Source organism: Squalius cephalus (assembly GCF_949319135.1).
Source record: "Squalius cephalus genome assembly, chromosome: 16".
Lineage (NCBI taxonomy): Eukaryota > Metazoa > Chordata > Actinopteri > Cypriniformes > Leuciscidae > Squalius > Squalius cephalus.
The window spans coordinates 34,369,965-34,392,261 of NC_137137.1; the positions used below are offsets into that span (position 1 = coordinate 34,369,965).

General features: G+C 39.6%; 1 protein-coding gene across 2 annotated transcripts in view; it reads left to right on the forward strand.

Annotated features, from left to right (window-relative positions):
- The window catches only part of LOC307173265 (BICD cargo adaptor 2), a 39,542-nt gene that overhangs the window by 582 nt on the left and 16,663 nt on the right, over positions 1 to 22,297 (forward strand). For both annotated transcript variants that reach the window (XM_079896249.1, XM_079896250.1), the window contains exons 2-5: positions 7,897 to 8,109; positions 13,748 to 13,900; positions 16,316 to 16,471; positions 17,963 to 18,277. In XM_079896249.1, coding sequence (XP_079752375.1) covers positions 7,897 to 8,109; positions 13,748 to 13,900; positions 16,316 to 16,471; positions 17,963 to 18,277 — 837 coding nt within the window. The remainder of the gene's footprint in view (positions 1 to 7,896; positions 8,110 to 13,747; positions 13,901 to 16,315; positions 16,472 to 17,962; positions 18,278 to 22,297) is intronic.

Sequence of the window (22,297 nt, forward strand, 5' to 3'; positions counted from 1 at the left end):
CCCGGGAGACACAGACACCCCCTCCATCTTAAGATACATAAATGTATAAAAAATGTGTGTGTGTTATATTATTAATATATATAACCCAATTTATACCCATTTAAATTGCATACACAATACAAAAATTGTATACAACCGGGCTACCAGTTTAAAGCATTATTCGGAAAATATTATTGTGATCAACCTCGTGAGACACCCCGTCCATCTTAAGACTTATATATATATATATATATATATATATATATATATATATATATATATATATATATATTTAAACCTAGTTTGTACACATTTAAATTGTACAAAAATTGTATACATTACCAGTTTAAAGCATTATTCGGAAATATTTAGAGTCTGTTTTTTTTTACTGTTTTATTTAAATCAATCAAATTTTATTGTTTACTTATTTTAATAATTTTTAATGTTTATTTTATTTACATTTTATTGTTTATCTAATCTATATGCATCTACTTTTTTATTATTTACTTTAATCCGAATTCTATATTTCTATAGAATATATTCTATATTTTTCTCCAAACTTCCCCCGGCCCCCAGACTGATGTAGATGTGGTGAAATGATGCCGTTGTGTTGCTGAGATGATGGAATGACTTCATGTTGAAGTGAACATGGTGAAACGCTGTCATTGTGTCACTGGATGTGTCCAAAAGATGAAAAATGCTGCTTTCATGAGAAGATTAATACAGTGATTATTTCCTGACATTCATTATTCTGCTTGAGTTATTCATATGTTACTTATTATATCCCACAATCCTGTGGCGGTGGTTGGGAATAATGTCATTGTCAAAATAAGCAGATGACTAATTCACCATAAATGGTCTTTTCTCAAATTTTGATTTTATATATATATATATATATATATATATATATGTATATATGTGTGTGTGTGTGTGTGTGTGACATGCATCAGTTGTTGATTGGATGTTGAGATGCTTAAAAATGGAGGCAAATATAACATGCATTTGGAAAATATACAGTATAGAGTGAATTTTAATTTCACGCTGATTTTAGAGTCTGTGAGCTTAATTTTCTGTTGGTGAGTTTGCGTTTGACTCCGGCCGTTCACACAAGAGTGATAACAGTAACGATAACTGTAACGATAACTGGAACGATAACTGTAACGATAACTGGAACGATAACTGTAACGATAACACATCAGCATCCACTCCGGCGCACGATATCGCTCTGTTTATTATAAGCGCACTGCAGTTTTGTGTCTGTTGCTTTAAATGCTCGAGCTCTGGATTCTGATTGGCTGTCAGTTTTGAAAGTGATTTCAACTATATTGTTTTTCTGTGTCGTTATTGTTATAGTTGTGGAGTGGACTCTGCTATCCTTAGAACATTTATAAAACTATATATATCTTTATCATTATAGTTATCATCCCCTGGTCATATTCTTAATCTGCTGTTGCGTTTATTCCCAGTAATGTGATCATCTCTCAAATCTCTCAGATGATAATGCCCTTGTTTTGGTGAATTATGTCAGGCCTGCTTTTGAATTTGTGCGGGAGTTTTTGTCCCCTCCTAAACGGCCGAGCGAGTTTCAGCCGGAGCAGGAATGATGAGAATGTGGAAAAACACGCCTCAGTATCTCGTCATGCTGGGAATGAGTCTCCGTGTGTGTGTGTGTGTGTGTGTGTGTGTGAGACAGAGACACAGAGACACAGAGAGACAGAGAGACAGAGAGAGAGAATAACTGAAAGGGTTTGTCGTGACTGGCAAGCTTTTATTAAAAAAACAGTTAATTCCCATTTCATTCAGTTTCCAAACTTTCCTGAAATTCCATGATGGTTTTTGTCTCATCTTCCTGTCCGTCGAGTCAGTCATATGACCCACGCTGCCGTCCGCGTCACTCAAGAAGTCTAACTAGTAAACAAGTAAAGTTGTTGTGCAAATAGTTCTCGAATGCAGAAGCTCTGTTGAAACGATGAGCCAATCACACACACACACACACACACACACACACACACACACACACACACCCTCTTTTGGGACAGTGATCTGCATTTTACAGTTTGGCGATCATGAAAGTCCTGGTAAATCAGCTCTTCATCCAGACAGATGAAGACAACCATGCGGGAATTTGGTTTAAAGGTCATGATTATTAAATTCACACTGTACATCTTTTTTTTTGCTGATTTCTGAATTATATCTCAGTGGTAAGAAGCTGTTGTTTACAGTGTGTGAACAGCACATGTGACACAACTATTGTGTTTAATGTGTGAAATCTAATCTCCGCCTAAAAGAGTAAAAGTAAAGTGAGAGTAGGCCTATCTCTGTAATAAAGGAGGCCTTCCCACACCAAGACTGGACAATATCAAATATTTATAATATATTCACATGGATTTTCACATATTTTGCTAGTGATGCACTGATATCAACAGTTTGGCAGAATTATAATGTCATGTAGCCGATATGACAGACTTGCACATGTTGCACTGAACTGTATTTTCCTTTTCTGAAGAGATTCAAATCATATTTCAAGCAATTCATAATCATCATGTTGAACGGTGCGCATCTGAAGCGTCTCAGCTGGAGGAAATAATCCAGTATTTATCGGTTTTTATATATCAGACAAATGTTCTTATGGGGCCGATAACGATAACATTAAAAATGAACCGATGTTGACCGATATGGTGGCCGATATATCGTGCATCCCTAAATTTAGCATATAAGGGTGTGTTCACACTTGGCATGTTTGGTTGGATTAAAACGAACCCTGATGCGATCGCTCACAACACGGACCAAAGACGAACCGAGCGAACCAAAAACAGGACGTGATGTCACAAGATGCGACCCTATAAAGGACATTTGTTTTTTCTCAACATAGTCGTGATGTTGCTCATCACAGTTCAGTATAGGATCAGAACCACGTCTCCAGATCTGTGTGTGTGTGTGTGTGTGTGTGTGACGGAGGGATTCCTGACACTGTTTTTACTCCTTTACACATTTAACAAGCTCTTCACGAGTTCAGAATACCATCATATGCAGCTACGCACATACAGTGAGCGCATTTATCCCAGAACACAGCCTTGTTTTGGATGTTCGGTAAGTTCTGTCGTGGAATATGTTGTAAAAGCAGTTTTTGTGTGTGTGTGTGTGTGTGTGTGTGTGTGTGTGTGTGTATCAGGGATGGAAATTAACTTTTTTGTCTACCGGCCACTGTGGCTGGTGGATTTCAAAATCTACCAGCCACTCAATGTTTTTACCAGCCACTTTCTTGTTTTTAACTGACAATGTGTAACTGCATGTGAAAATTAATACTACAAGATCTACAATACTTAAGCAGTTTATTTAATCTCAAGTCTCAATGAAATACTGACATTTTCTCTTTCTCTCTTATACACTCTTCCTCTCTTATATATATTTCTCTTTTTTACCTGGATGTGGCATTTGGATGATTCGTGGTCTTTTATGGCTTCCAGTTTTAGGTTTTTAGTCCCAGCAATGAAACTATTAGGCCCTGTTTACACGAGAACGCTCGCGGGTGAAAACGTAAAAATATTTTATCAGATGTGCCTTTCGTTTAGACGGCGAAGGCGTTTTTGGGGCTTAAAAACGCCAAAAAGTGAAACCACCCTCCAGAGTGGAAATCTTAAAAACGCTCCACCGTCGCATTGGTGCGTTCACACCGGACGCGAATAGCGCGTCAGGCGCGAGTGATTTCAATGTTAAGTCAATGCAAAGATGTTTTCTCTGCAGACCTCTTAACGCCTAAGATGTAACGCCACATTTTTTTTGAATGTGTGCCTCCTCTAAAAGTGTCCGCCGTCTGTGTGAAACAGTATGCTATCTTTATTTACCCGCCACGGTGGCCGGTAGGTGAAGCGAATTTACCCGCCACAACACAAAATCACCCGCATTTGGCTGGTGGCGGGTGCTAATTTCCATCCCTGGTGTGTATCTTTAGGTCCGGTGTTGAGATTGCCACTGTGAATGCAAAGCGAATCAGGACTAAACGTATCGCTTTGATTTGTGGTCCATACCCAGATAACCAAACCACAGCTGTGACGTCTGAACACACGCTCAGAGTGTATTGTAATATAGATGTGTTCAGATGACGGGATGAGTGTAAATGGGTTATTGGGTCAGTCAGTGGGGATTTAGATCTGGCGTCTGTGTCCGGCTGAGATGCTTCTCTTCAAGCTCTTTCCAACAGTGTGTCTTTGTTTGTTCAGGATGCGACTGAAAACAAGTCTGCTAAATTTAGTCGTTGTGTTGAACCGCTCAGGATTGAGCTTGTGTGTGTCCCACATATCAAACACACACCATCCGTGAATGCAGGAGTTTATAGACCAGTTGGGTTCGAGCTAACAGCTGTTCAAGCACAAGTGTTGATGTCCACACTGTACATAGACCATCAATCGCAGTTCTCTCTTCAACAACGCTGAATCCATTCTGAAAGCTTCATTAAACCGGTTAAATGCTCTTGCATCTCCAAATGCTTTTTTTTAATGCAAAATGTATGTAAATACAGTCATATCTGTCCTAAAGACAAACATCTGATATGTTGTTCATTAGTCTAAACGCAGCCTATTAGACCTGCCTATGTGTGTGTGACATTATATTTCATGATAACGATATAGGCATATATATATATATATATATATATATATATATATATATATATATATATATATATATATATATATATATATATATATATATATATATATATATGTATATCTACACTCACCTAAAGGATTATTAGGAACACCATACTAATACTGTGTTTGACCCCCTTTCGCCTTCAGAACTGCCTTAATTCTACGTGGCATTGATTCAACAAGGTGCTGAAAGCATTCTTTAGAAATGTTGGCCCATATTGATAGGATAGCATCTTGCAGTTGATGGAGATTTGTGGGATGCACATCCAGGGCACGAAGCTCCCGTTCCACCACATCCCAAAGATGCTCTATTGGGTTGAGATCTGGTGACTGTGGGGGCCATTTTAGTACAGTGAACTCATTGTCATGTTCAAGAAACCAATTTGAAATGATTCGAGCTTTGTGACATGGTGCATTATCCTGCTGGAAGTAGCCATCAGAGGATGGGTACATGGTGGTCATAAAGGGATGGACATGGTCAGAAACAATGCTCAGGTAGGCCGTGGCATTTAAACGATGCCCAATTGGCACTAAGGGGCCTAAAGTGTGCCAAGAAAACATCCCCCACACCATTACACCACCACCACCAGCCTGCACAGTGGTAACAAGGCATGATGGATCCATGTTCTCATTCTGTTTACGCCAAATTCTGACTCTACCATCTGAATGTCTCAACAGAAATCGAGACTCATCAGACCAGGCAACATTTTTCCAGTCTTCAACTGTCCAATTTTGGTGAGCTCGTGCAAATTGTAGCCTCTTTTTCCTATTTGTAGTGGAGATGAGTGGTACCCGGTGGGGTCTTCTGCTGTTGTAGCCCATCCGCCTCAAGGTTGTGCGTGTTGTGGCTTCACAAATGCTTTGCTGCATACCTCGGTTGTAACGAGTGGTTATTTCAGTCAAAGTTGCTCTTCTATCAGCTTGAATCAGTCGGCCCATTCTCCTCTGACCTCTAGCATCAACAAAGCATTTTCGCCCACAGGACTGCCGCATACTGGATGTTTTCCCTTTTCACACCATTCTTTGTAAACCCTAGAAATGGTTGTGTGTGAAAATCCCAGTAACTGAGCAGATTGTGAAATACTCAGACCAGCCCGTCTGGCACCAACAACCATGCCACGCTCAAAATTGCTTAAATCACCTTTCTTTCCCATTCTGACATTCAGTTTGGAGTTCAGGAGATTGTCTTGACCAGGACCACACCCCTAAATGCATTGAAGCAACTGCCATGTGATTGGTTGATTAGATAATTGCATTAATGAGAAATTGAACAGGTGTTCCTAATAATCCTTTAGGTGAGTGTGTGTGTATATATATACACATATACATACACATATATACTCATGTAAACAGCATAGAGAAGTGCCGAGAGCTGAGAGCTGCACAGACATGAATGAATCTCTGCTGGTCCATGCATGTCTGTCACGTCACCACATGCTGAATACCATCAGCAACCCAGCCCTGACCTCGAGTGAACCTAACCAACACAGAATCAACACTGAACAAGTGTTCTCAGTCGCCAGCCGATCACTAATTAACCCATAGTTTTGCAAAGAGGGTTTCCATTGTAATCACTACAAAGCTGTCCGAAATCTGAGCAGAACTCGGCACGGACTAAAAACTGGTTCTGAGTAAACTTGAACGCCTCTGGAGCCTCATTTCTAACCGTCGCACAGAACAGGCCCTGAAAGAGCCGTACGCCACTTCACACGCATGAGATGTGATTCATTCAAACAAACATACGGGAGAATGTGCATCTGTGAGTAAACTCTGATCCTGCGTACCAACATCTGGAGACGTTTGGAGACACCGATGGAGATCTGAGGGAGGAAAACCACTTTAATATTCATCATGAGTCATAATCATAAATACAGTGCATGTTCACAATAACAGTTTAAATAAGTAAAAGAAGGATTTAAACTGTTTTACATCTGATATACACATTTAGATTAAATATGCCATTCTCATTAATGGAGTTAAGCACTTAGATTACATGAAATCATTACCGAGAAGGTACAAAAAATGATATGTTTATTTATTAGAAGTATTAGTAGTGGATGCGCTGCTTTTGAACACTTTAGCTGTGGCATGCTGTGTTTTAATGTTTGCTTAGTTCATGATAATAGCAGAACATGATGTGAACATAGCAGAAATGCTCAATAATGCACAATAAGGCCTCTCTGTTTCCATTAAAAATATAAAGCAATTAAAAATACTATTTATCCAGTGGAAAAGATTGAGTATTGAGGTATCACGTGGATGAATATGAATATGCAAATGATATGCAGATGAGGATATGCATAGTAAAACGAGGCATTATAAGCTCATATATGGTTATTTCTAGGATAGAGATGCATGAACGCACAATCTTCCTCTGACTGGGGTTTATAAAGGGAATTTTGTGCAGGTTCTGACGTACGCACGCTTTTATATGTCTGAATTCTTTTTGGCGTACATCATTTTTGGCTTTTGGGCGCACACACACTTTTAGTAAGGATCCTACACACAGTTTTATAAATGAGAGCCTAGATTGGCCATTGCATACATAAGATCAACAGACTTGTCTGTGATTGGCTACATTTCTCACCGCTGCAAAAACACATTGTGAATAGAAACAGAAATACACACTGGATCGTTTGCCAAATCTGTTTCACCAATATGATATTATTACAGTATTAACTGAGGGTGCTTAACTTTGTTAAACACACATGGCCTGAACCCAAAGGAAAAACAGGAAACACTTCCTTCCTCCTTTGGTTGACTTGGAGAATGGGAAATCTGCCTTTGTTCTGAAGCGTACTGAGCTGTGCTGCTGTTTGCTTCAATTTAAGGTGGCAAATATTGCCCTTTCATAAAAATGTTCATTTCTGTCACAGCCTGTGAACTGACCACTGCATAAAATATGAATGGTATGATTATCTTCGCGAGTCAGCTGTCAACAACAGGCCTAAACCAGCCATGGCACCAGCACAAAAACACATTATTATCAACAGAACTTGGAAAATATTGAGATATATTCATTTCTGTCAATATTGCACACCCCTAATGTACAGTGTTCATTTTTATTTCTTCAGGTCTTAAGAAGGTCTTAAAAAGCGTAAAATATTACTTTATAAAGTGTGCAACAACCCTGTTACACACTTTTGGATGCAGTGTTTGGATGGTATACCACCTCCATATTTGCCCATTGGCAATATGAATCATCCCCATATATAACGATAAATGATTAATTAATTATTAATGCTGGTGTGTTTCTTCTGTTCGTCAGGCGTTCGGACAGGCTCACTCCAACCACAGGAAGGTGGCGGCCGACGGCGAGAGCCGCGAGGAGTCGCTCCTCCAGGAGTCGGCGTGTAAAGAGGCGTATTACGAGCAGCGCGTGCAGGAGCTGCAGGCGGAGCTGAGACAAGCTCGAAACATCCTGACCAACACCCAGTCGGAGAACGAGCGCCTCGCCACCATCACGCAGGAGCTGAGAGAGGTCAGTGTGTGCGGTGAGCGTGTGTGTGGGGCACGAGTGGCGTCAGGATGGGCAGAAGAGGGGTTACAAGCGCTAGGAGTCGCTAAAGCACCAATTCAGTTGGAAAAAGTGTTGAAGTATAGTGTAGAAAATGACAACAGAATATTGATGAATCAACCGTTTGTACCTGCCAATTAAAAACATTATTAGGGATGCACCGATATGAACATATTGGCCGATACCGATAACCGATAATTCTTTATGTAACCAATATATTGGCCGATAAATCTGAATCCAAATTTTTATATAATTTTTGAGAGCCTGCTTACTAAAACAAAAGCCTCACCATTAAATCCATGTCTCAAACACACACTTATAATGATGTTCTCATGATGATTTTATGTAGCCGATATGACAGACTTGCATCACTGAACTGTATTTTCCTTTTTTGAAGTGATTCTGATCATATTTCAAGCAATTCAAACCCATCATGTTGAACAGTTACAGTGCACATCTGAAGTGTCTCAGCTGGAGGAAATAATACATTATTGTAGTGCTGGGCGGTGTAACGGTTCATACCGAATACCGGTGTTTATTTTTGTTGTGATATGAATTTTTAAAATACCGCAGTACCGGTGTATGTCGCTTTATAACGATCGGAGCGCGGCGCGGCACTGTTGGAGAGGGTGGTGGTGATGCACGTGTTACTAAGCGTGACTTTGAAGGTGGATAGGTTAAACTATAATTGATAGCTGTCAAATTATATTGTTTCCCATACACGGGTTCACAATATCAACACAGCCTTTTGGAAAATCTATTTGTGGTTGGCATGGACATCGTTGAATAAACATGAGCACTGCACGTTTCAAAATCAAAACGCGGCGCGGGTGTTTTTATATGAATGTATCTGAAGTGAACTGACGGTCTTTAGAAAAGTTTCTTTGTTATTACGAGTCAAGTCAAGTCAAGTCATCTTCATTTATATAGCGCTTTTAACAATGTAAATTGTTTCAAAGCAGCTTTACAGAGATAAACGTATAATTTAAGGTAACAGAGATTTTTTTGGCTTTATAGCGGTTCTTTAATAAAGTTATTTTACAGCTAAAGTTAGTTTTGATTGATTCGCTTCCGTCGCAACGATCATTTGTTATTAAATTAGGGGCCGCTAAGACGACACCATTCTCTCTACACAGACTTTAAACGCGATCCTGTGAGAAACGCTGATGGCGTTCACATGCACATTTAGAATTGGTTCTATAGAGAGCCTAAGTCCCGCCCCTCCGCTTCCGGCTCATGGGACCTTATTTCGGAAAAAATATGTATGGAAGTCAATGGCGAGAGACAACTTATCTTTTTATTCCGTCTGAACTGTGCCCTGAACTACACATATGATGTTTGTCAATTTAAAAGGTAATTATGAAAGTAAAGAAAGTCGCAGTTTGTCATAAAACAGAAGAGTAACGTTTAGTTTTATGTGAAAATCGCTCAATGAACTACATCTCTCGTCTCGCACTATGTGCGTCACAAGATCCGTTGCTCGTATGTATGTATTCTGGCTCAAAACACTCAGGCATGACGGCGTAACGTTACCATTATAATGTAAGACTATAGAAACAATGACTGACGTTAGCTTCAGTAAAGTTAGCTTCATTCATTGAGAGAAAAAGTATGACGTCGCGTGTGCGCCTTCTGGGTTTGTAGTCTTTGTAATTACGTGTTTTCACAGTCTTATACCTCAGCAGTTTTATATCAAGCTGCGACTTTCTTGACTTTAAAATGTATCTTTTAAATTGACGAACATCATATGTGTAAATCAGGGCACAATTCAAACGAGATCAAAATATTTGTTGTCTCTCGCCATTGACTACCATACAAGGGGAGGGACTTAGGCTCTCTATAGTTATGTGCGTTTGAATTAGGGATGGGCATTTTTCAAAAATATTGCATTCGAATATTCGTTTATTTAAATGAGTTTAACGAAAAAGGTGTTATTTTTTAAGGTTTTTTTTGTTGTTGTTGTCACCATTTCTGAAGAAGCTTATCATTAGGCAATATACACAACAAGCTCACAATATACACAACGATCTTACAATATATGTTAAAGTTTTCTTTTAATTGAAAACATTAAACAGTAGGCCTATGTGTAAACAAAAAAATATAAAGAACAAAAGGATATAAGCTCAAGCAGCGCGAACGGAAAAAACGCCTAAAGCAGAGTAGCAGATTGCGCCAGTTATCGTACAGAACGTTACAAATATACTCGAGTCAGCATATAATTATTGTGTTTATATTGTTTCACGTTTATGTTGAGAAAAACAATAATATCCACATGAAGGGGCGCCGCCAGCAATTAGGCCGTGTGTCCACCAAAGCGTTTTTACTCGCGGCTGGCGTGTTTTTACAATTGTTTTCAATGGGAGCGCCGCGTTTTTAAAACGCCATGAGCGTAACGAGGCGCTGAGCGTCTTTTTCACGCTGAAGCGCTGAGCGTTCGGCGTTTTTTACTGGTCGCCGAGAGTTGAAGAATGTTCAACTTTTGGTAAAACGCAGCGCTCATCACTGTCACTTTTTACCCAACCGTCCAATCACAGTGGAGGAGGGGCGGGACTAATACCACACCGACCAACCGCGTCCGCCACATGATTCTGCTTGTACAACATCAACAGATGACAACAACAAGCATAATAACGGAACAAAATCAAGAGCCAGATAAAATACATTACATTTTAATATAGAATCAACACAGAAACAAAATATGTGTGAAATGAGATACTAGTAAGACTTTCGCGGATATTCCGTATCATAACAAGCAAAGTGTCTCGGTCTCAACCGTCTCAACTGAAAAAACGCTGCGCTGCCAAAACGCTCTCAAGCGCCCACAGCTGAGCGTTTTTAGCAGAGCGCCTAGCGTTTTCAGCTGGCTAAAAACGCTTTGGTGGACACACGGCCTTATACTCGAGTGAGAAAACGCGCTGCGCTGACAGACGTTTCAGTGAAACAAAGATAACGGTGTTCTTGTTCTAAGTTTCTTACAGCACTTTGCGTTTTCTGTTCTTAAACCTCTCTCAAAGAAAACTTAAAGGAAGAATATGTCTCAAAATCATTTTGCTATTAGATAAGTTATCATCTCGGATCACTCGCACTACAGCTGCGCTTACCTGCAGTCGTGATGCAGTGATGGACAGCTGTCTTTCCTCAGTCGACTGCTGTTTGGATTTCATGTGATTTCTCATTGTGGTGATGATATTATAACTCCAGATTAATTAATTAATTTGATCAAAAGTAATTCCATTTTGTAAAATCATTTAGTAACCTCATTTTCTACTAGTAATTCCAAACTTCGCGAGGCAGACGACGACATGATCAAATACAAACAACTTGTTAAACACGCGGCACAGTGCCACCCAGTGCATTTTATTATAACTGCGAGTTAGTGCTTGGGATTCATCAGGGATTCACTGCATTTACGACCCGCAAAGTATTTACGGCTTCATAAATTCGATAAAATTCGAATAGTATTTTATTTTTCGAATAATAATTACAGATCGAATATTCGAAAATTCGAATATTCGTGCACATCCCTAGTTTGAATATATGTGCGCAGGTTTGTTATTCCCTACAAACCAAGCCGAAACAAAGTACTGGTGTTTCCTTATAATTTTTGATACAGAATTTTATTTTATTTGATCAGTTCGGGGTAGATACGCAAATTGAGTTTTCCCGACAACGCTTTATCTGTAGAGTGGTAAAGGGATCCTCCATAGGGAGAGACTAGTTGGCACTTCAGCACTGCGTTGTCATCGGGTCCAGGCGAAGGTCCTTCGTCAGATCTGGATACGGCCTGGATCCGGCAGGCTGCGGTAAAACCTCGGGATAAACAAAGACACTAAAATTAGCGTAGATGCCATTCTTCTCATGATGTAACGAGTACATCAGGATTTATGGGAAGTGTTCCCGGTTCCAGCTGACCTAATCTATGCAGCCTAACACTGAATTATAGAAGTCTATAATGTATTATGTGAATGCTAGGTCAAAGAGATGTGTCTTTAGTCTAGCTTTGAACTGACAGAGTGTGTCTGCTTCCCAGACACGATTGAATCTTTCTTTATCTTTCCTGATAAAGCTGAGCGTTGCTGCTTTGTGTACAGCCGTTACCAGGGAAACCACTCCTAAAGCGCCAGTGCTGGCACCTCTTTGTAAACAGCCTTGCAAACCTGTATAATACTAGTGTGGATTTTCTTCTACAGTATTCACTCATGACAGTAAAATAGGGCGTTCTAAGTCAATCTACTGCAGTATTTCCTCTCTCACTCAGTGAAAAATGTGTTTTACACCCAGTCATGCTTGAAAAACAAAACAAAAAAAACGTCATATACCGTGAAACCGGTGTAATTTAGAAAAATACCGTGATGTGGATTTTTGGTCATACCGCCCAGCACTACATTATTTATCGACTTATGGGACCGATAATGATAACATTAAAAATGTTAAACATAAAAACATATCGGCCGATACTGGGGCTGTGATGGTGGTAATTCGTCAGTGCCGTCATCCACCACGATAGATGTAACAGGACACATATTCACACTGAAAACTTGTCATTGCTATTTCTTTCCGTTCGGCATGCATGTGAACAAACACGGCATTGTTTCAAGCACTGCACGTGGTTTGGACAATACCATTTATATGGCATCTGGAAAATAAGGAAGTGCACTGAGTGGGAAACTGCTGTGGGGAAAGTGCACGATTCAAGTCGTCCACTGCAAAAATGCTTTTCTTACTTTAGTATTTTCATCTTGTTTCCAGTCCAAATATCTAAAAATTCTTAAATCAAGATGCATTTACTAGATGAGTAAAATGACATAAGATGTTATGTCCTGTTTTCCGGGGGAATTGATCAAAATGAAGTGAGTTTTTGCTTAAAACAGGCTAAATTATCTGCCAGTGGGGTCATAAAAATAATCTTAATTTAAACAGAAACAAGATTATTTTTCTGACCCCATTGCCAGATAATTTTGCTTGTTTTAAGCAAAAACTCACTTCATTTTGATTAATTCCCCCGGAAAACAGGACATAATGTCTTGAAACCCATGAGATATTTCTAACTTCTTGTGTTGACCGACTTTTACCATTTACTAAATTAAAAAAAAAAATGTAATGATGATAATCGTGTTTTGGCACTAAACGGGTATGTGATCTACAGCGGTTTTCTACTTTAACACAGTAAAGGGGTTAAAAGTGAATGAAAGAAATAATATAAATAATGTTTCTATAAATAATTGGCGGTGGAAAGACAGATGGTGTGACACGAGTGAGGATCGCAGTGCTCTTGAGGAGATTACTGAGCCAAAGGTGAAATGAAATGTGTTTTTGCATGTGACTGAGCGGAGGAACAGATGGAGTGAGGACGGAGAGATGCAGATGGAGGGAGTGATAAACACAAGCAAACAGGTCAAAGGTTAAAAGTGTAGTTGACATACACTACTGTTCAAAAGTTTGGGGTCAGCTCGTTAATACTTTTGTTCATCAAGAACGGATGAAATGGATCATAAGTGACAGTATGACATTATAATGTTACAGAAGATTCTGTTTCAAATAAATGCTTGTTGATTCTTTATCACACACACACACACACACACACTCTCTTCTTGTGCCACAGAACAGTCAGATGGTGGAGCTGCAGAGGTCTCGTCTGCGCGACGACATCAAGGAGTTTAAGATCCGAGAGGCTCGTCTTCTGCAGGACTACAGCGAGCTCGAGGAGGAGAACATCACCCTCCAGAAACATGTGTCTGTCTTAAAACAGGGCCAGGTAACATTCAGCTGTGTGTGTGTGTGTGTGTGTGAGTGTGTGTGTGTGTGTGTGTGACTACAGCGAGCTCGAGGAGGAGAACATCACCCTCCAGAAACATGTGTCTGTCTTAAAACAGGGCCAGGTAACATTCAGCTGTGTGTGTGTGTGTGTGTGTGTGTGTGTGTGTGTGTGTGTGTGTGTGTGTGTGTGTGTGTGTGTGTGTGTGTGTGTGTGTGTGACTACAGCGAGCTCGAGGAGGAGAACATCACCCTCCAGAAACATGTGTCTGTCTTAAAACAGGGCCAGGTAACATTCGGGTGTGTGTGTGATGGGTAGGTTTAGGGGTTGGGTTAGTGTGTGTGTGTGTGTGTGATGGGCAGGTTTAGGGGTCGGGTTAGTGTGTGTGTGTGTGTGATGGGCAGGTTTAGGGGTCGGGTTAGTGTGTGTGTGTGTGTGTGTGATGGGCAGGTTTAGGGGTCGGGTTAGTGTGTGTGTGTGTGTGATGGGCAGGTTTAGGGGTCGGGTTAGTGTGTGTGTGTGTGATGGGTAGGTTTAGGGGGGTCGGGTTAGTGTGTGTGTGTGTGTGTGTGTGTGTGTGTGTGTGTGTGTGTGTGTGTGATGGGTAGGTTTAGGGGTCGGGTTAGTGTGTGTGTGTGTGATGGGTAGGTTTAGGGGTCGGGTTAGTGTGTGTGTGTGTGATGGGTAGGTTTAGGGGTCAGGTCTGTGTGTGTGTGTGTGTGTGTGTGTGTGTGTGTGTGTGTGTGTGTGTGTGTGTGTGATGGGTAGGTTTAGGGGTCGGGTTAGTGTGTGTGTGTGTGTGTGTGTGTGTGTGTGTGTGTGTGTGTGATGGGTAGGTTTAGGGGTCGGGTTAGTGTGTGTGTGTGTGTGTTAGGGATGGGACGATACACTTAAACTCACGATACGATGCACCTCGATATGCCAGGGTCACGATACGATACGTCACGATACGATATCAAAAAAGAATTTTTTTTTACTGTATAACAACAACTTATTATGGTGACGTTGAAGGTGGTGGTTCATGTTTGATGTGTTGGATGTGGTGTACGGAATGACAGCATGGCATAGCTTACACACAGTCTTAAGGCCATTGCACACTGAGTCCGAAATTCGCATTTGAAATTTTCGCACGTTAAAAAAAAATTCGACCTCACGTTATGTCAATCACGCTTGCACACTGACCTACGAAACTTTCGTCCGTAAAAAAATAATTCGGATTGGGTTCGGTTTTCTGCGTTTTTCGCATCCACAGACAGTGTTTTGAGAGGTTTTTTGAAAATTCAGAGCCACCGTACAAGCGAACGACAAAATCCAGAATGACGTCTGACAAGTTGATACACTTCGTCTCGCAGTACTGTATGAAAAACAAAATGCGGATTACAAAGACACTGAATAAAATATAACCTGTATACAGCTGTTCTGTCTGCCCAGCGCTTCTGCCGGCCGCGCGCGCGTGTGTGTGTGTGTGTGTGCGTGTCCGTCCATAGACATACTGCCTGTTCAGGATCGACTGGTTCACGGAAGTTGGTGGTCTTCTTTTTAATATGTGGCTCCAGTATCGCTAGCAAAGCATCAAACTGTTCCACTGACATTCTGAGGTAAATTTTGAATCGCTCGGAATAATTTCGCAACTCCTTGATAAGGAGGTGAAACTCTCCTTCCTCTCGGCGCAATCTCAGGATTGGATGGACCCAATATTTCCTTTCTTTTTTTCTTTTTAAGAAGAAAGAGTGCAACAAATTCATCCTCACTGCTTGACGAATCTTTTTGTATTTTTTGCGTTTTTTTCCGCAAAGGTTTAATAAATACGCATCGGACTCAGTGTGCAAGGTTTCTGTGCGTGACGAATTTTAAGGCTGACGAACACGAAAAAACGCATACGAAAATTTCGGACTCAGTGTGCAATGGCCTTTAGTTTTACCCTGCTTGATCAGCAGATGGTGCTGCCAGCCTGCCACCATAGACTGTATGTCTGCCCCATATACATACACACACATATAATACACTAAATTATTTATATACTACGCAAATCATGCAGCAGTGCCATCTATCTTTATTTCGCGATCCATTTTTTTCGACCTCGATGCGTTTCGTCACGTTTTGTATCGCGATATTTCGTCAAACGATATTTCGTCCCATCCCTAGTGTGTGTGTGTGTGTGTGTGTGTGTGTGTGTGTGTGTGTGTGTGTGTGTGTGTGTGTGTGTGTGTGTGTGATGGGTAGGTTTAGGGGTCGGGTTAGTGTGTTTGTGTGTGTGTGTGTGATGGGCAGGTTTAGGGGTCGGGTTAGTGTAAGGTTAGTGGAGAGAATGTACAGTTTTAAAACCATTACGTCTATGGAATGTCCCCATTTAGATAGCCAAGTAAACGTGTGTGTGTGTTTGTGTGTGTGTGTGTGTGTGATGGCATCCTGCAGGTTGAGTTTGAGGGTCTGAAGCATGAACTGCGTCGTCTGGAGGAAGATACCCAGTTCCTGAACAGCCAGCTGGAGGATGCGGTGCGTCTGAAGGAGATCGCGGAGCGGCAGCTCGGAGAGGCGCTCGAGACCATCAAGACTGAGAGGGAGCAGAAGGCAAGACATGGAGTTTCTGTTTATCAAATTATTATTAGGGTTGGGTATCGTTTGAATTCATTAAGAAAAGTAGAAATAAAAAATGAGCAATCGCAACAAATAGATACAACTGTACAAGGATACGATTGAAATAAACAGTCTTTCAAGATTGTCAAGTATCCGATTCCTGACCTCAAGTATTCAATTCTAGAACTGGAACAGGTTTTTGATTCCCAACCCTAATTATTATTGCAGCTGGATATTATTGGGAGTGTGAGCTCTTCATTAGTTGTGCTGGGAATCAAGAACTGGTCCCATTAAATAAAGTCTTTGTTACATTGACCTCGTGCCAACAAACATAGGACCCATAAAGCAGTCTTGAGAAAAACAATAAAATGAAATAAGATTAAACTAAATAAATTACAATAAATAAAAATGTTATTTAAAATCAAAAAATTTTTGTTTGTTATTAATCTAATATATTAAATGACATTAAAATAAATAATGAAATGTTGTATTTTGAACGAGAACACAAGGACGCAAGAAAGGAAGGATATTGAGAAACGGCCAGTGTCTGCTGGTGTTGATATCTCGCTTTAACTCTGTGCTGTGTTGAAAACCCTGTAACACTTGGGATGTGTCCTGCAAAAAATTGCTTCGAAATCTCTCGTTATGCTAACTTATCACCAAATATTGGATTCAATCTTTTTATATGCTTACGTACCTGGTTAAACATTAAATATCACTAGTGTGGTAGTGTAAATATTTTTCATATTTTATGTAAAATTGTCGAAATGATCCAGAAATAATGATTTTTCACTCAAAAACTGAGGTACGTAAAAGATTAAATCCAATTTTAGATAAAATATGAAAAAAATGTGCACTATCACACTAGTGTGCTTTAATGTTTAACCAGGAAAATTGACTAAATTATCCACAAATAATTATTTTATTCACTCAAAAACGGAGGTATGTCAGCTCAGATAAATGAGGCCTACGATCGATCCATTCATAAATGAAATATAAAACCGGTCCCAAATGAAAGAAAACAAGTTGACAAAAAGATTGAATCCAGTATTTGGTGATGATGTAGCATAATGAGAGATTTATAAGCAATTTTTTTTAGACTGGTCATTTAAAATTGACCGTGAACACCACAAGTGTTACAATGTGAAAAAAACCCACAAAAAATTACAAAATGTATCTCAACTTTTTTTGTGAAGTTGTTAGACTGAGTGAGTAAAGTACTTAATAACATTAGCATTTTCGGGTCAAAATGACCCGAACACAACATGAGGGTTCGATCTGTCTTTAATTGATCTACAGGAGTCAACATTTGAAGTGGATCAAAACCTTTCATCAAAGTTATACATGAATTTTGAATAATAATCGTTTTTAGGACAACTCTGAACTTTTTTGATCCACTTCAGATGTTGACTACTGTAGTTTAAAACGCTGTTCCCGCCTCAGCTCTAACTTCATGAGATGTGCTGGTGTGTGTGTGTGACACAGGCCGCCTTGAGGAAGGAGTTATCTCAGTACATGAGCATCGGGGACTCGATGTACCACAGTCCTCTGAGCATCTCCCTCGACGGCCTGAAGTTCAGCGACGACACCTCGATCGTGCCGAACAACGACCAACCCCTGCACGTCTACGAGAACGGCTTCCACAAGATCGCCAGCAACAACGAGAACAACGACGACGACAACCGTGTTTCCACGCCTAAGAAAGGAGAGTTGTTCCAGCCGTCCTCCAGCCTCGTGGACAACCTCCTGAACGAGCTCAACATCTCCGAGATCCAGAAGCTCAAGCAACAGCTGCTGCAGGTACTCACACACCACCAGTCCAATGCTTGTGGTCGGGAAGAGCTTTAATGTTTTTAAAAATTTACTCTAGAAAAATCACGAGTGCACAATCATTTAGAAAAATTGAACAAAACATTATTTAGTGGGGAACAAATAAGAGAAGATAAGTGTAGTACTAAATATGGTAAAACGTTACACATTGCTCTTTGTATTGTTGTAAAATACATAAATGAAAAACAAGACAAAAAAAATCAAAAAGATCAAAACACTTTTAGGCTATATATACTATCAGGGATGCAAACAGCGCGCTTTTCGGCGCCTCCCGCTTTTTTCTCGTCAGTTTGGGTGACTTGTCTGTGTGTTATTCGCATATCTCTCGAATGTGAGAAAACCACTAAATGTGTGAAAACCACTATTTTCTGTTTCAAACTTTCACATAGCATCTTCTTTAGGTTATAATAACATAAATTCAAATCCAGATTTTGATTTTCAAAGATTTATTATAAAAACGGATAATTTTTTCCCAAAAATGCAATAAATTGATGACTTTTTTTTTCCAAAATGCAATAAATCCATTGAATCAATATAAAGTTATTTTTGATCATATTGCCATCGCAAGAAATATCTCCTGAACTTTTTTGACGGCGATCCGCTCACAAAAACTGATTTTGCACGGGCACTTTGCACTGCTCCCTGAATCGAGGCGCTTATTCATTTGTGGATGTTAACTGAATCTGTAAGTCAGCTATGCTGTTACTTCTGAATATTATATTTCATTCTGGTGCGCTTAACGCTATCGCTACTGTGTAATAGTAGCCTATGCTATTCACCAACTAAACATATCCTATTCAATGCGTTCAGTCTCTTTCACGGGCATCATTTGTAGTAGCCTATTCACAAACTGTTTACTCAAGCGCAGCGTTTTCTCGGAGTTCACTGTGTGCTTTCTACCATGCACAAATAAAAATGTCACTGAACTTTTGCTGTGTAATTGTAACAATGAGCACTCAAACACACCAAACCAACAATTACTAAAAACACACACAAAAACTGATTTTGCACGGGCATTTTGCACTAAAACTTAGAAGGTTGTGGTATTCATAAACACTCAGTCAGCTACACTGTTTACTTCTGAATATTATAGTTTATTCACAGCCATCATTTGTAGTAACCTAGCCTGCTCCCTGAATTCAATGCGTTCACAGTCTCTTTCACAGACACCAAACCAACAATTACTAAAAACACACACAAAAACTGATTTTGGACGGGCATTTTGCACTAGTCTATTTAATTTTTGTAAATGCTGTTTATCTGAGTCTTTGCATGTTCACTTTGTAACACTGGGTCTGTTCTTCCGCCTACGTCACGCTTGACCTTTCAACGTGATTGCGTAATGTGTGCCACATCACAGCTAGTGCTAGTCAATACAAGCAATTGTGTTTAAAAAGTATATATATATGTTTATTTTATATTATACGGGTCCTCTCCATGCGTATGGGTGTGTGTTGAGCCAGAACCATAGGAACAATACGAGACCATTGTTTTATTCTGGCCGTTATGATAATCAGACCCGCACTGAACCCTCATGACCTATTGATCATTCACAAGATTCATTCCAGACGCCATGAAAGAGCAGCTGAGATGATGTTTCTCATGATGTTTTGCATACATTTTAAATTACAAATGATTTTATAAGCTCTGGTTGTTTGTGAAGGGAATCTGTTAGTGTGTCCTGTCACGGCTCTCCACACACTATAGGAACAAAACTGTTACATATATTTTTACCCCAAATTCTCTTTAAATCAATCTTAGTAAATCAAAGTCTGGAAAAATGTCCGTCATTAGAGATGTCATGTGGGTTTAACAGCAACTTCCACATGACATTGAGTATATTAGGACAGGAATATTTTACTGTTTGCTTTTATTTTCCATACAGTAATAATTTATTAATTATAAAGACATCAATAATAAAAAATAATTATTAATATTGAATATTGTATACTGTAATATAATATTGAGATGGATTATGTTTATTAAAAATTTTAATATTCACATATTGAAAACTTCTACCATGTGCAGTATTTGCTTATTATGTGAATAAATGATTGAAGGTGTTTTTGTATTACATTCCCACTGTAACTGACATGAACAAAACAGACAGTTAAACGGTGACCCGCAGGCCACAGCACTGAGCCAGAACCTCATATTGCTTATAGACTGAGATTTCCCCAGGTTTGAGTCGTGTCAGGACAGGTTACACTGCGAGTCCTGGAATTAATGCTCAGAGCAAATGTGCTTTTGAAGGCGGTTCTGCTTTGACTGAATAATGAAGGATACTTTTTTACGTTTTCAACTCTGGCCCTTAATAAAGGCTTTCTGAAGTATCCATATGGAAAATATCCATATTTAAAACTTTATCGACTAAAATAACTAGCTTCCAGCAGACGGCCTGTCACGATAACAAATTTTGCGGGACGATAAATTGTCCAAGAAATTATTGCGATAAACAATAATATTGTCGTTCTGAGACCATTTTCATCTAATATAATGATAATGGCATAATAATGCAGGTACACATTTTCAAAGATCTATAAACTTTTATTTCTAAAGAATATTAAACATTGAAAACGGAAAACATTTTAAATATCCACAAATAATGAACAAAACAACCAAAAACAATAAAAGCAATGGACTCTCAGTGTCTGTTAACAAAATAAATGTCTGTTAATAAATAAAATGGATGTAAACAAAATTGCACTTCAAAAAATATTAAACATTAGGCTTTAGACATTAGGCTTTAGACATTAGGCATAAATAGAGATACATTCCATAACAGGCAAAACTGCCAGTTAGGACCTTTGTAAACAAATAAAAAAAGCCTCAACAGGCTTGCACTGTCCTCCTGTTACTTAGTCGACTAAATGCCCGAGTGATTGTGTACTGTCGGGAAAACGGAGACGCACTTTATTGCGTGTGCTACGCACTGAAAATACTTGGTTAGGATTAGGGGTGAGGAGTGCGTGTGTATTACACGCCATAAAGTGCGTATCATATGCACGCAAAAACTATTTTTGGCGTATTAATGGCACGAGAAATAACATTCGTGGTATAGATACGCATTTTCATGAGATCGGGCTCGCTGTCGCGTTTGGCTTTGAAACCAATTCCATCTTTTTCTTTTTTTCCCCTCCAACTCACAACTAGCGTCTTCTCTCTCTCCCGGCAGTCGCCGCAAGCAGTCCCGCCGGCGCTTTCCCATACAAAGACCATGTGACTGACAAGAGGGTTCACTCCTCCTATACGCTAAGGAACCGAGAGTGGTCATCCAGTCTCTTTGGTAGAGAGAGAGAGAGACGAGGAAAACAAACAAGCATGCAAATGGAATTATCGCGGCTGGAAAAATTATCGAGCTCATTTTTTTTATCGTGCAATTAATTGATTTATTGACTATCGCGACAGGCCTATTCCAGCAGACGGCCTCCACTCACTCCCTCAGCTCAGAGATCCACTGGTTGACGATCACACGTTGATCTGATTGGTTACAAGGTAGTTTGTGACGTCAGAAACACCAGCGATTTCAGAGCGTGTTTTTGAGACTGTCTTTGGTTCACTGCAGTTTTAAGGAGGAAATACTCAGCAATGGTGTCGACTTATGAACTTACACATGGTTTGTCTTAAAGCATATTAAAAACACCACATAGACACATAAACAACATTAAAAGCTGGATTTACACCACAGGGGACTTAAAAAAAAAAAAAAAGTACTGAATTACTATTCTCTCTTTTCCAAAATGTTGTCACTTTGACTTGCACACTCATTCGTGCAAGTGAACAGACAAAAATACAAAAGTAACAAACATTAGTTTCAATAAAATGAGTTGTACAGATAATATAACCTGTAACCTTTAAGAGATCTTTTGTATGTGCATCGCTCTAGGGCTCAGCAAAGTGCTCAGAATATAATCATATTCATATGTGTTTTTTATAAGCTATATTGTTGAATGCATTACCAGGGCTCCAGACAAAAAAAACAATTAAGGA